This window comes from Harpia harpyja, chromosome 2 (genome assembly GCF_026419915.1).
Source record: "Harpia harpyja isolate bHarHar1 chromosome 2, bHarHar1 primary haplotype, whole genome shotgun sequence".
Lineage (NCBI taxonomy): Eukaryota > Metazoa > Chordata > Aves > Accipitriformes > Accipitridae > Harpia > Harpia harpyja.
Window position 1 is genome coordinate 1,137,342 of NC_068941.1, and position 14,994 is coordinate 1,152,335.

The 14,994-nt window shown below is 43.9% G+C and overlaps 1 protein-coding gene across 7 annotated transcripts in view; it reads left to right on the forward strand.

Moving 5' to 3' along the window:
* The first annotated feature begins 300 nt into the window (after positions 1–300).
* The window catches only part of USO1 (USO1 vesicle transport factor), a 35,592-nt gene continuing 20,898 nt past the window's right edge, over positions 301–14,994 (forward strand). For 4 of the 7 annotated variants that reach the window (XM_052811655.1, XM_052811682.1, XM_052811663.1 and 1 more), the window contains exons 1-6: positions 301–461; positions 933–1,019; positions 1,143–1,207; positions 7,429–7,508; positions 9,758–9,769; positions 13,330–13,430. In XM_052811655.1, the coding sequence (XP_052667615.1) occupies positions 396–461; positions 933–1,019; positions 1,143–1,207; positions 7,429–7,508; positions 9,758–9,769; positions 13,330–13,430 (411 nt within the window). In that variant the 5' untranslated portion in view covers positions 301–395. Of the gene's footprint in view, positions 462–932; positions 1,020–1,142; positions 1,208–7,428; positions 7,509–9,757; positions 9,770–13,329; positions 13,431–14,994 lie in introns of those variants that run through there. The other 3 variants (XM_052811672.1, XM_052811701.1, XM_052811709.1) reach the window with 2 other exon arrangements.

Genomic DNA, 14,994 nt, shown 5'->3' on the forward strand with positions numbered 1-14,994 from the left:
CTGCTGACTGACGTGGTGTCCAGCGCTCTTCTCGCTTCTTGTTTTTTTTTTTTTTTTTTTTTTTCCGGGTGAAAAACGTGAAAAACGCGAAAAACGCAGGCGGTGAGGGACGGGGCTAGCACCCAGCCGGGTCCCGCCGCGCTGCCGGCCCGCGTTACCCGCGCCGGCCCGGCCGAGCTCCGCCCCCTCCGTGACGAGACCGTGGCCGCCGGCGCCGCCCCCCGGTGGGCGCGGCCTCGGGACTCCCGCCCCTCCCGCCCCCTCCGCCCCGGCCACGTCGGTGCCACGTCGCGGCGCACGCGCGGCGGTTGCTTCCGTCCCGGGGGCGGCGGACGCGGTACGGCGGCGGCGGGGGCGCGGGGCGAGCTCCGTTGTCCGCGCCGAGCCGAGCCGCCATGAACTTCTTGCGGGGCGTCATGGGCGGCCCCAGCGCCGGGCCGCAGCCGTCCGGCGCCGAGACGGTGAGCGGGGCTGCGCCGCGGCCCGGCCGGGCCTAGCCGCCGCCGCCGGCTGGGCTGGGGTGGCGGGGCCGCGCCGGGAGCTGGGCTGGACGGCGGGGCGCCGCCCGGGCCGCTCTCCCGCAGGGCAGCGTGCGGGGCCGGCGGTGGGGCGTCCCCGCGGGTCGGACGACGGCTCCTCTCCACCGGGCCCGGTCTGCGGACAGCGCGGCCGGCAGGCCGGCCGGCTCCTCGCCGGGGCGGCTCCGGGACTCGGTGCGCCTTCCGCGGTGCGCGGCCGCAGGCTGGGGTTTGTCGGGGTCGGTCCGGTGCCTCGTTGTGCGGGGAGAGATGGAAGCCGTCGTCTGCGTGTGGGGAGGTAGCAGCGCTCCCGTGCTGTGGCTGAAACGAGGGTGTTTTTCGCGGAGCGCTCCGGAATCTGTCGCGCGGTCGTGGCACGTTGTCTTTTATCCCGCGTGTCTTGTGCGTTAACAGATTCAGAAGCTGTGTGACCGAGTAGCTTCCTCCACGTTGTTGGATGACCGGAGGGATGCTGTACGTGCTCTTAAATCACTCTCCAAGGTAAGCATCTAGCTTCTTCAGGAGCCGTGTGGGTTTTTAATAGTTTAGCGACGTATTGCTTAAAACGTTTTGCTTGGAGTTTGGGTTAGACCGTTAACTATTGTTCCATGTGTCTCCAAACAGAAATACCGCCTGGAGGTAGGCATACAGGCTATGGAACATCTCATCCACGTTCTTCAGACAGACCGGTAAGTGTGTTGCTGACTTTGGGCAGCCACCTCCAGCTGATAACCCGGCCCTTCCCTGCTGCTGAAACGCACATGTGCAGGGTCAGTTCTCTGTGCCAGTAAAGCTAGGAGGGGAGCTGGGTTTCTAACAGCTCTTCTGCCACAGTGGCTTTTTATGATGGCAAACTTAATCAGAGCGTATTCAGAGGTGAAAAGAACAGAATTCCAGGAACTTGGCTGAGGGACGGAAAGACCAGTTCTAGAGTAAAGGTGGCACCGAAGTGCATCTTAATGCTTCTTGGTGGTCAGTTTCCACTACTGTGGAAAGGTAAATCCCAACTTATAATGTTAATTAAATGTGGTATTGGAAATAACTGAAATCAACCTGTTATTGGGCAAAAGGTGAACTAGACACAATTAAGAGGAAATGAAGTCAGCAAATGTGTGTCTTCTCAGGTGTGTGTCATCAAATGAATTGGAATAATTCTGTCATGGGGAATAATGCAGGTTTTTCTATGGAAGGGTTGAAGTAAATAGGAGAGCTGGACTCCATGGCTGCTGTTAAGGCAGATGACACTAGTCTAAATACTTTATGGGGACTAGAAAGTAATATTTCTGCAGTCCAGCATTTAAAATATCTTTGCTATCCATCTCTTCCTGCAACTGATGGTGTTGCTGTACTTGACAGTACCCACTTGTTGTAACTTGGAACCTGTTTGCAGTGCTGTGATTTGAGCTTCAAATATTGCACAGTCCTGGTGCTTAGGTAGGCAAGTATGTTGTGACAGCCTTTCAGTCTGGATTTGAACATAAAGCTGGTAAACATGTAAAAAAAAACCCACAGTCATAAGGGCATGTATGGACTGCTTGCATGTGTGTACGTGGGAAGCATCTTCTAATGCCAAGCCAAAGGAGAACGGGGAAAGTAGCAGTTCAGTGTCTAGAAGGAGGCATTATTGCCATTCTGTTGGCTGGGTAGTTAAAAATGAATGTCTGGCCTGCATGCAACTTGTAGGATGCAGACAGTAAAAGGGAAGGTTATGGGAGTAAGTGTCACTGATGCGAAGGGGAAGCCCTTCAAAAAATTAGGTCAAGGAGCCTGCTTTCATCCACTTATCTGCTCATGAGGCCAGATTTGAACTTTGAGAAGGGAGGCGGGGCTCTGCTGGTCTCCTCGCCTTTCAGATGCTAACCCAAACCCTTCAGGGCAGGAACTTGAGAGCTTTTCTGTGCTTTTTGGGCTCCAGTTGTTCCTTGGGAGTTTTTGTGTGCTGGGGCTCTGTGCAGATGTCTTGTGTGACAAATTTTGAGTTCAAAAACCAGCAAATATGTAGTTGTGCATTTGGGGCTTTCAGCTGAGAAAATGCTTATAGTCAGATTACCTACTGCATGTTTTACGGTGGACCAGCACATCAGCTGGCCTACATGTTGTATGCTGTGGTTCATTTGAGAGAGGTCTAGTTGTAGCACCTGTGTCTGATAAGTTCAGGTATGTGTTACAGGTGGTGCGAGTGTGCTGTTTGGTGTCAGTGATTGCAGAGGTGAGGCTTTGGGGACTTTTTCACTTGTAGGAATACAAAGCAAAGCCAGCTCATCTGAATTATTGGTTGATAAATGAGTCGCAGGCTCAGCTGTTCCCGGTGCCCAGTGTGACTGGCACATCAAACTGAGAGGATGGTGGTGTGACGGAGGACAGTGCTGTTGTGCTGTCATCGCTGTTTCAGTGTGTGCCCGTAGGTGTGATCTTTGGACCTTCGCAGTGTCCACCTGAGGTGCCCTGAAGCTTTCTGCAGAAGTGGAAAATGCTCATTTCCTCCTCCCCTATTTTTTTTTGTGTTGCAGCTGCTTAAGATTATTTTTAAGCAGCAGCAGCAACAATGCAACTTCAGAGAAAACAGAAGTCAATGACTGACTCAATTTGTCTTCTCACATGTCGCTGTATTCATGTGAGTGACTCATGTGCGCTGGTCCTGTACATGGACTGCGTGGCTGTGAAGTTTAAGATTACAGAAGGTCTAATTTGATTAGAAATGTGAAAGGACCAGGAAAACAGTATGCTGAAGTCAAAATCGTGACTTCTGTTTTCCTCTGTAGCTTAGCTTTAGGGAAGTATGGTTCTTTAGTGATTATTAGGTTGGCCTGAAGATGGGTGACTGAGCTCCTGAGGTGAAGCTTTTTGGCCCCGAAGCTGCTGTTAGTTGTTATCTTACTGACAGGAGATGTTGCACACCTATCTGCCTGTTGTCTGGGATGTACGCCTGTAGTTGCTGTGTTCTGCGTGCTTCAGAATGTGAATGTAATCCATGGGATTCCTGTCTTAGTTCCCAGTTGAGTAAAAGCAGGGCTTGGTTGGACTGTATCAGGTGAGGCTTAATCTGCTCTCCAGCCTTTTTTTCAGGAATGGGGTGTTTGGGTGGAAAGAATTACAGGGGAGGGGCCAGCAGCAGGCATGGGTCTCTGAATTGCAGAGCCAGGATGCGTGTGTGGAATGGATCGCTGGCGTACAGAGTACTGTAATGTGAGAACAGTGACAAGTGCAAACACGCCTTCCTATTACGTATTTACCAAAAATTAATGGAACAGTTCAAGATGCGCAACTGTTCGATCTTCAGCAGCATTTGTCTTGCTGGAATGCATAATAGCAATATGAAAAATTGAAGCAACTTTGCTGGTAAGAGAGGACTATTTCCTAATGCAAATAACCTCATTGTGAAATCAGTATCTAATCGAAAAGTCATTTGGCTTTAAGACCTCAGCCAAGTATGATAGCACAGCTCTTTTCTGAGAATTATGTTAACTACTATTCATGTACCCTTGAGTAAAAAAGCATGTGTCTTCCATCTCTGGTGTCTCCCCTGATTTTGGTGAATCAATTGTTCCTTCTTTTGGAATATGAAGTGATAAGCACAAGTACGGTATCAGCTCTGTAGCAGCAGTACTAGTTCTTTCCTTCCTTCCATCTGCAGCCTTGTTGCTGTGTTAATCATTTACATTCCTTGCAGTGAATTGTGCTTTTCTTTAGCTCTTTGTGTTATAAGGCATGCTGGTATTTCCTTAAATCTGAAGTTGTTAGTACAAGGTGAGAAGCATTTATAGCTTCATCTCCTAACTCTAGTAGGGAAGAGGCCTGGTTTGCCTGCCTGCACTGAAATGCTGAGCGCTTCTTGTGTCTTGTTCTTGTTTTTGTCCTCAGATCTTATACTGTTGCTTCGAATTATTTACAGCTTTTATCCTGGAACAGAAATACACTGCTTCTGTTTGTGAAATGAACATGTTGTTCCACTTGTTATACAGTTTACGTGTAGATTGCCTTAAGCTCTATCTCCTGCCTAAGTACTTAAAACCGGTTCTATAGAAAACTGACTTCTTTCACTAGTTTTTCAGCTACGCACATCAGCCATCCTGGAGCCTGGTAACACTCCCGAGTCAGCTTTTAAATGTTCCAGACTCTTACACACATCAGTGTTTTTATGCCATATGTTTATTTTGTAATATGAATTAGGAACTGTGATCTAATAGAGGACTTTGCCTGACTTGCTGTCTAGATGTTGCCACATCCCACGAGGGATTATTTTGGAAAAAAATTTGGCATTGACTTCAGAACAGGCTACTAGCACTCAACTGTTGGTGTGGGAGAAGGCACCAGAGCGAGAACTCAACTTGATCTTTAACTGCTTTGGTTCTACTTACGTAAAGAGATTTTTAAATTTCAGCGTGACAATTAGAATAGTTTGAAACCTAACATGAACCTAAGAGAAAGAGTTCTCTTATTTTTGAATTGTAATATGCTTCTCATTAAAACTCTTGGAAGAGGTTGTATAAATGCCATTATCCCTTTGATAGCTTATCCATGACTTGAGTTTTTACGGGGAACAAAATGCCTTCCTTTCCAGGCATGCTGTGATTGATGACATGATGGAAACACCCTGCTTTTCCATGCTTTTCTTGACAGTATAGATGATGCTTGTCTCTATTCTGACAGTGCAATGCCATAATTTTAAAAGAATGGGTAAAAAAGCATTTTTCGGGCACCTACCTGGGCAGGACAATACATGGGTGCCTTCACTTTCATATGATACTTCTCTGCTATTGTTTGTGAACTCACGGAGCGCTGCACTGACATCTTGGTCGAGTGCCACATAAAAGCACAACTAGCAGAGGGAAGATGCTGGAGGTGGCTTGTGCTGGATTGTTGCATTGCATAAAGGCCGCATCTTTTATGGATGCGTGACAGACTGGAAGTCTATTTATTTACTGATTTTTCACTACAGAGCAAAAGCTGCACAGCTTCAGTCTGAACAGAATAATCAATAAAATGTTGTATGTGGCAAACAGCAGATGGTAGCAAGGCAGTGAACAGCAAAGATAGGATGCTGCTCCTCATTTTGTGATGTGTTCCTCTTTAGACAAGAGAAAAAAGACCTGCTTTTACCACATCTACATCAAATTTGCTTATTCTTTTGTAGCTGCTGTGATTTCATTAGCAAGGGAAAGGAAAAGCAAGGCTGCAGCTTTTTTTTTTTTTTTGTCTCCAGGAAATAATTTCTATATGTTTTTCACATGTGGAATTGTCTCAATTACATGAAAAGGAAACCATAGGCTTTGTAGTGTTGTGCTGAAGAACTAAAATTACAATAAAGGGAAAACATAAGCAGGCTGGAAATCTGAGCATACCTGCTGGATGAGACCATTTACATGGACTAAAAGCTTCCTTTATGTGCCTTGACTAACAGTTTGGCAGAGGAGGAGATAATTTTCTTCCCCTTTGGTTTCCACAACAGCCCAGCTTAAAAGCAATTGGTACGAGTTGAGTGACACACTGAGGAAAAATGCATGTGTCCTGGGAGGACATCAGCAGGACCAGGATTCAATTCAAAACCCATGTGAAAGAACAAACTACACTGACACCTGATTATTTCTACCTTTTGATTTAGTGTGAGTGTTGTAAAAAGGGAGGTGAGGTGTCACTTTGACAGCCTGCTAAAGCCCTTGCTGTAGTGATACAAGAAATGTAGCTACAGATTGCTCCATCTGTCTTCTCAAAGCTAGTGGATCACCTTGAAGCATATCTACTTTTCTTGGTTGCAACAACTGCTGTAGGTCTGTTGTCTTTAATTAGTGGTCTAGCAGAGATAGCTGGCCTCAATTAAGGTGTGGCTTTTAAGATTGCTAGTTAGGTTGGTTTTTTTAGCCCTCTGCTCTGAACTGACCTAGTAGTTTCTTAAAATGCAAATTTATCTTTGGTGTGGAGGCCTTACTGTGTATGCCTTGGACATCAGTGAAAGCAAATAGTGAAAAGGTTGAATGAGAGGTCTTCTTTTGACAGCATGCTCTTCTGATGCTTGGGCAAGACATGAAAATAGCTCTGAGGTGTGTCCTCCTGCACTCTGAGGTGCCTTCCTTTGTGATGTTATGTTTTATTTTCCTTTGTTTTTTGACCAGCTGTGCTTTCATACTTTTGTGGTTTATAAGCAACAAAGCAAGTAGCAAAAATGGTTACACTCCCCCAAAAAACTCTTGCACTGGGTCTTTTTTGTAGCATAGGGTTTACGGATTGTTCAGCCTTTGTAACACAGAAGAAATAGGTCTGTTGTAAAGCAGAGCTTTTTAAGAGAAGAGTCTTGGTGTAAGCAGGTGAACTAATGCTTTGGGGTTAGATTGGCTGCCCAGCAGCTTCCTGGGGATGCTTGGAGATCAAAAACCCATAATAACTGGGTGTAGTCCTAGTTGGTGACATGGAGGCTGGCCTCTTTGGGAGAATCTGCAGCTGTTGTCATTGCATTCACGTGGAGCGCAAGCTTTTGGCCCCTGGTTCTTGCTGTTGGGGTAGCGGGAAGGGTCTTTCCCGGGATGGTGCTGAAGCTTGTCTGCAGCTTCCTTGGGTGACTTTCTGGGAGGGGGTCCGAATCCTTCCCAGAGATTTCTCCTGGTATGCTTGAGAAGCAGGTTGGAAGGAGTGACTCAAGAAATGGAAGAGACGATTACAGTGAAGCTTTCTGTGGTCATCGTGTGTCACCAGACTTTCTGGATGTGGCCACCTGAGGGAATGAAACTGGGAAAAGGAGTTAGACTCCATTCGGGGACCGGACAGCTCATGGCTACATGGTATTACAAAATGTCTGTCAACATCAGTCCTTCTCACTTGATCTAACGCTGCAAAGGGAGATGCTTGTGCAGAGAAGCTATGTTGTGAGAGTAGCTGGAAATAAGTCATTAAAGAAAAGTGGTTCTTTCATTTGCAGTTCAGATTCTGAAATAATTGGCTATGCCTTGGACACACTCTACAATGTAATATCGAATGACCTAGAAGAGGAGGAGCAAGGTAAGTGCTTGGTAGTAATAGTTGTATTAACTGTGGGGGTGCTCTCCTTGGTGGTTTTGTTCAAATTATAAACTGTAATACTCTGTGATTTACTAATGCGGAGACTTGCTTTATTATTGTGTAGGTGTTACAACAACAGTAAAAATGTTGTTGTATGCAGCTTGCATTAAAGTAATATTGGATCTCTTGCTTATTAATTTTCAAAACTATGTTCTGTGAACAGCAGCCAGGTTGGAATGGGATAATTTGTTGTTTTTTCTAGTTCGTAAATAAAGAATCGAGTCATTCTTTGCTATTGCGAAAGGACAGTTCTTGCTGTTACTGTCAAATGGGACACTGCTATCTGATGATTTAACAAGGATGTTGAGAGATGAAAATCTCGGGTACCTATGATAAGGTGGCTCTATGTAAGTGTGAAAAACCTTCTTTTTCAGCCCTGCTGTGGCCTTTAGAAAGAGACTCTGTCCTTCCCAAGGTAGTTAGATGTAGAAGTAGGTACTATACAGCGAGGCTGTGAAACTCCCTGCCCCTCCTGCCTTTCATTTTCGAAGGCCTTTGTTGCTAGGCCATCAGAACTGGCCTCAAAGGCCAGTGAAATGGTCGCAGCTCTTAAAAACAACCCCATATTTCACAGAAACATCAGGACACTGAAGAAGGTGACAGCAGTAACCCAAGTTAGGCTTGGGCTAGAAGAATGTTCTTAAAGCTAAGTACATGAATAGGAGCCATGACTGCCCAGACTGAAGAAGAGCCAGATGCTTCTGACAAGTAAAACAGCTGTGGAGCATAACCATTTCAGGCTCTTGGGTGAATGGTGTGGAAGGCAGAACAACCTGAGTTTCCCTGTTTTTAGCACAAAGGGTGTGCCTAGAGAATGAGGATGGGATCTGGTTGAGGGCTGTGTGAGTTCTAGCTTGAGAGGAGGCCTCAATCAGAGAGGGAAGCTTGTCAGGTGCTGAGCTTGTGTGCCCTTGCTCTCACCACCATCCCTGGGGAGAATGGAGACCAGGCACTAGTTGCAGTCACGCAGGTGACTGCCAAGTAGGTGGCTCTGCCAGAAAGGTCACTTAGCTGTTAAACTGAAGCAGGTTGTGTAGTAGAGCCCACTGGGGGATTCAGCTGATATTTCTGACATTTCACTTGTGCCTTGTTGCAGGTGTTACTTGGGAAACCATTTCTGCTTGTATTTGCCAATCAGGTCCTGGCCTGATCCCTGTTTATACTAGTAATCCAAGCCAAATGGCTGTAGACTTGCTTTCCAAGGCTTTAAGAGAAAAACATTGACAACAAATAAAAAGGCTTGTAGGATATCCATTCTGCTTTTGGTTGAATGAACATGAAAATCCATCACATCAGCTTGTCCAAAAATAAAAAAACAGAGGCCTTGGGCAAGCATGAATACAGTGTGAGCAGAAGACTACATTTAAGGTGGCTAAATATCTGTGGGTTCATTATGTCCTGCATTTGCCACAGACCTCAAGAGTCTTTCTAGTCCTGACAGTACTTGTATCTCATTTTTTAGTTTCCATTACATGTAGTGGAGTGCGAAGGCTCCTTCGAATGGGCAAAATATGAGGTGATACTGCCGTTAGAGTTTAAGTCTCTTGTCTGTAGTATCTACCCCAAGGTACTTCTTCAAAGTCTCTTTAAGTGATAAATAACCTTATGGAAAGTAGGTGACATTTCTCCAATATGAGTAAATTTTGCCAGTATGTTGGCATTATGTTGTGCAGTATGTCCTTTCACAGTGTCTTCTGCAACGAACTGTCTCGTCTTGCATAGATGCAAGTGAGTTGCAAGCAGCAATCCTTCTGTGATACGTTATTCTTAACCATCTCTCAAATTGTCGCTTTGCTTACTTGCCCTTCTTTTCCCTGTTCATCCAGTTGCCTGATCTTGATGAAAGAGGTTTTGAACAAGATCAGAGTTTTACAGTGCTGGTGAATCCATGTTCATGGTAGTGGCCTTGATTACGGACTTGACAAGAATGTTATTAGCTGTCTCCTATGAAGAGCGAAGAATTGACAAACTTGAGTTACGCATGTGCGATCACCAGTGTTCTAAGAGTACGGGGTTGTTCAGTTTGGCCACTTCCATAAGAAATACCTGAAGGAGTAATTGCTGCCATAGAAAGCTAGGATGGCTGCTTTGAAAACCTGAGCTTATGCTGCTATTGGTTGTGCTGTTTGGAAATCTATTCACCTTGTAAACCTTTCTCTTGTTTCTTTTTCTTTTATCTGCGTTGACAGATGATTCTGAAGGTAAAAGAACCTTTCCTTATATAAATACGGCACTTTGTTTTAGGACTAGTTGCTACTTACACCCGTAACACTCGCTGCTGTTTAAAAAGGACACTGTAAAGACTTGCACCGGAGCTTTGTGAAAGCTTTTTGCGTTCTGCTTTATACATGTTCTTTGGAGCTGAACTGTCTTCCCAATTTTATTTCTCATGTGATTTGGGCATGATGATTGCCTGCAGATCTCCAAAGATTGTAGTAATGATAAATTCTTGTTTAGGATGTCATGAAAGCGTGCAGCTTCAGAACTGGTAGGATTTTAATGGTCAAAAGTTTGTGAACAGAATTTCTGTTTTCAAGAAGCCCTGAACTTTGACACAAATGCATGCACTGCACGTAAGCATCCTTCACAGTGTCTCTTTTAAGCAATGCATGTTCAAATACAGCGTTCGCTTCTCCTGTAAGTTACCACTAACACTATGCATGTTCTCTGTTTTTAAACTGGTTTTATCAAAATGCACTTCATCTGTTTATTTTAAGATTAAATTCTAGTTTGCGGTGCTGCTTGTTAGTGAATCGCGAGGAGCTAATCTTAATAGATGGAAGTCATTCTCTTTATTTGAACCCTGTGTATGTGTGGATTTAAAGAGCGATTATGGGTAGAAGTCTGATTCCAAGATAGGTGGTGTATCCATGCAAGTAGAAGATGCAGTTTCACTTTGCTTGTTTCTTTCTGTCTGGCTCCTCTCTCCCTTTTAAAAAAATTTTTAGTAGAAGAAATACTGATAAGAAAAAGCCAGAGTTGGGAGGGCGACAACTTTTATTTGTCCCTTGTATAGAAGAATCCAAAATATCCTGAACTGGAGTCATGCTTTTGGAATAAAGAAAAACTACAGCAAACTTACAAGGAGCTTTGTAAGTTGTGTATACTGCTCAGGTTTTGCCGAAGCACCCAGAAGTTGCACAAGGATGAGAGTTGGAATTAGGAGGAATCCATAGTTCAAACACACGCTATTTGTAGCTGAGTTTGGGTAAAGCACAAGATGTTTGCTCATAGCTCGTGGAAAATTCAAAGTGAAATATTTTGACTTAAGCATCTATTTAAAAGAAGAGGAGTTTAGGTCTGTGGGCTTTCCTTGGTTGGCAGCAAGCTACAGCGCATGCAATCTGTGTATGATTCTCAGCTGAGTTGCCTCTTATTCTACAGTAGCAAGTGCAGCAACTGAACTTCTGTGGAGTTGGCTTAGCTGGTTTATTTTCATTTATATAGACCATGAGTGACCCAGACTTGATAAGCCCCTCGGTTTCAGAGAGCTCACTATCCAACTTGTATTCTGCTAGATGCTACAAGCCTGGGCTAGAGTCACTTTTGCATGCAGTCCGTCCTCCCTTTTGTCATCTTTTGTTAGTATTTCCTAGTTTCTGCAGCTAAAAATTTACAGCAGACTGGTGCTGCTTCTTCTCTCTCCCTCTTGTAAGCTACCTACCGATAAGCCTGCTTCAAGGGAGAAATACTGCTATATGGCATTAGAGAAATGGTCAGCTACTCTCTGATGTCTGAAAGGCCGAACAAAAACCTCTTTCCTGTATTGGAAATCCTTAAAAATTAGATCTTATAAACTGATAGCTTGCAGCAAATCACCATAGCCAACAGTTTGAATTGGGTTGGTTGCATTAAAATTGTTTTCTTGGCACCAAATTTTTATGGTAGAGTCCTCTGATTTCTCTGTTTTGCCATACCCCTAACAAGTTACAGAGTTTGAAGATTGTCTGGTCTTTGGCCCTTTTTATAGCTGCTCAGTTGTTAATGGTTTGTTAGTGACTCCTTGATAAGGCTATAGATCCTGCAGTTTCAGCAGGAGGAAAAATACTTGTTTTGCCTTCACTTAACCAAATCAGACTTTTGAATTTGGTCAGAAATTCTGTGGTTTTACCACGGGTTTTTTGTCTTTTATGCTTCAAGCTGTTCCTGTGCCTGTGGTTTCATCAGGTAGCACGTCAGGGACGGTGTTGCAGTGCTGAATGTACATCTGCGTGATTTGTAGGGCAGCCTGATTTAGAAGATGAGCAGCAGTTCCTTTGCTGTGCCTCTTCAATGAAGCGTTGGACTGTCTGAACTGTGTAAAACAAAGAATACAGCCCGGGCAGGTGGCAGCATGCTCTGTGGGACGGGAGGGGCTTGGAGGTTATGGAGAGAGAAAGCAGAAAAGCAGCAAGTTGTTAGGGGATGTGTGGGGAGAAGAAGTTTTATAGGGAGAAGGGTGTTTGGCTGGAGCTGCTATGAGTGGATGTGTCCTGCGTATTGCTCCCCTAACAGTTAATTTGTGTTCACTGGCTTTCTGTGCTGTTGTGAGAAGCCTTGTGTAAACACAACCAAGCAGAGAACCAACCTATTTTTTAAACTCGGTAAGCCTCTTTTCATATGGGGTGGCCACTGCTGTCATGTGCAACTGAATTCCTACCCCGATTGAGTGGGACTGGATTTGAACTACTGCTAAGCACTTGAAAAGCGGAGGTCTCAGAAATCATACTGGACTTGAATGAAATGTCTTCTCTTCGTGTCCAAAATGAAAGTAGAATAAAAAACTTCCTTTGAATTAGAATTGTGCTTCCTCAATTTTGCAACTGAAATTGCTTAACTATGCCAACGAGTAGCACCTACATATGATTATTTTGTGAAATAGCTTTGTAAATTGTCACTCGGCCTATAAAAATAGCAGTAGTGCTGAGATGCAGTTTGCGTCTTTTCTGTTTTGTGGGATACTTCTGCATTTGTGTTTTGTTTGTGCAATGATGATGCATGAAATAACTGTGTAAGATGAAATTCATATGCTACCCCAATTCTACACGGGTGAAGAGTAAATAACAGAATGGCGCGTGATTTCCCTTGCGAAATCAATTCAGATTCCAAGACTGAGAGGTTTTGATGCTCATGTTTCAAACTTACTCTCCTGATGTTTAGGTGTTTTCTGTTGTTAAACCAAAATAAATAAATGAGGTGTTTGAATCATTTAGCTTTAGATAGTTTATATTCCCCACCGCTTGCTTCACGCCTGTTGGTATGGAATGTGCTTTGCTTTTGCACATTAGTGAATGGTCCTTACGAGCAACTGCTCTACTGGATCAGTTCAGCTGCATGTGAACATAGCCACTTTGAGGCTTTCTGCTCCTCCTCTGCTGGGAGGGTTCTCTTCTCTCTGAATTCTCTGCTGACTTAAGCGTGTGCTTGGTTATATCTGTAACAGGCAACTGTGCGGGTGAGAACTGTGAATCTTGTTGGATATGATACATTGAAATAGGATTTTTTTTTCTTTTAATGCTGAAATGAGTTTTAGTAGATTTTTTTGGTTCCCTGCTGTTTTGAAAACGAAATACCTCTCAAGATAAGTTCTGTTTAGAATAATGTAGCTTTTGTCTTTTGTGCAAAGCTTGTGTCAGTGTTTTTTTTGGTAAGAATTAACAGTATAGTAGTGACTCTAAAACTTCTTGTCACTCATGGCCCTATTTTAGTAAGAATAAAAATCACAACTACCTGAAGTTCTTCCAATCATGTGTTCTAATAAATTGGTTTTTTACTATTACAGAAGAAAACTTACCAAAGCAAGTTGATGATTTGGGAAGTCAGTTCACAGAGATTTTCATTAAACAGCAAGAAAATGTCACACTCTTGTTGACTCTTGTGGAGGTGAGTAGCAGTATCATACTTGGAATACTGAGGGTTATGTAGTGCTGCACAGGGAGGTTATCTTAATGGGTAAAGCTATGCTTTTGTCTTTGTAGTGCGGCCTATGTCAAATGTGAGGTATTTTTAGACGTAGTGAATGCGGGGTTGGAGTTGAGTGAATACTATGAACTGGATGAACACCGTTAGTGCAGCTTTTAAAGCAGAGTAGCATCGAAAGGGTTTTAGATATTTGATTAGAAACAGTAAACAGTGTTGCTCTACGAACAGCAACTCTAGTCACTTGTGCAAGGATAATTTTCCAGATGATAATTAAATGATGATGAGAGAGTAATGTTTGTTGAGATGTAGTTCAACTAGAAAGGGTGACTGCTTTCCATCAGCATGATGTGTTTAACTCATTTTCCAATGGTTTTATCCTCAAGGACCGCCTCTTTATTCGTGTTTCCAAACCAAGAATATGATTGTGCTTGAGAGAAGAAGAGCAACATGAATCTCTTTTTTTTTTTTTTTTCTTTTTCTTCATAGTCCATCTTCAGTAAAAAGATGACTTTCTGCTCTTCCGTTATGGAACTTAAGTCATGCTTTTAGCAGCATGAAACGTTTGTTAGTATATCTGAGGCTTAATCCCTGAGTGTGGAGTTTTGGCCTCAGTAGATGGAAGTGCAAATCAGGAGCACAGTTTTGTAGACTATGGTTAGTGAGTTAGTAAAATTATCTTTCTGAAACTTCTGTTTGTGCCTGACAGTCCTATAGACCTACCTAGTGAGTGGTGAAAGGTTGCCTTATAAATATAATCCTGAGATGCATAAATGCCTTGGGTATTTTAGGAAAATCCAGAATATACTTGATTGATCTATCTGTTACGTGTTAGACTAGGGCCTTACTCTGCAGCAGAGTTCTGTTGATTGTATTGATCCTAATCTGAGATCTGCAAGTTCAAAACAGCAAGCACTTGTCCCAACGTTAGGTGAAACCTATAGGTGGAGCTGTGTGACTGTTGAAACTAGCTTGGTGTGCAATTGCCCACAGAAGTGTCATTTGATAAAAACGTATATAGCATTGTGCAGAGCTGGAAGCTTGCAATGGCTAAGTTATTTGTTCTTTTTCTCTGCAGATGCCTTAGTTCAGCATCCTTTTTGCTAGCAATATCATGCCATTCAAGGTTTGTCCTGTACAAGAGTCAGTTTTAGAAAAAGCTTTATAAACTGTCTAGCTTGCTTGGTGAGATGGTTAGGAAATGGATTAGCTACCATGTCTCTTATGCAGCAAGTCGAGTGGAGATGTTTATCTTGGCCAGTGCCTGGGATAGGCAGCGTGCTGAGGGAAGGACGATGCACACTCAGTTTTCACTTGTAACTAGGAACAGGGTTAAAATAAGACTGCTTGGCCAAATTAGTGGCCTACTGGCTTACTTCAAGGTGATGCTTTAAAACCAGCAGGATTAGAAGTACAGAAAGCTCTGTAAGGTGACTCAGTTGAGATGTGGGTCCAGGTGTCAGCTGTTGAATGAGTTTGAGCTGACCCGGGGGGCCCAAAGGTTTGTTGTGGTTGGTCAACTCTGTCC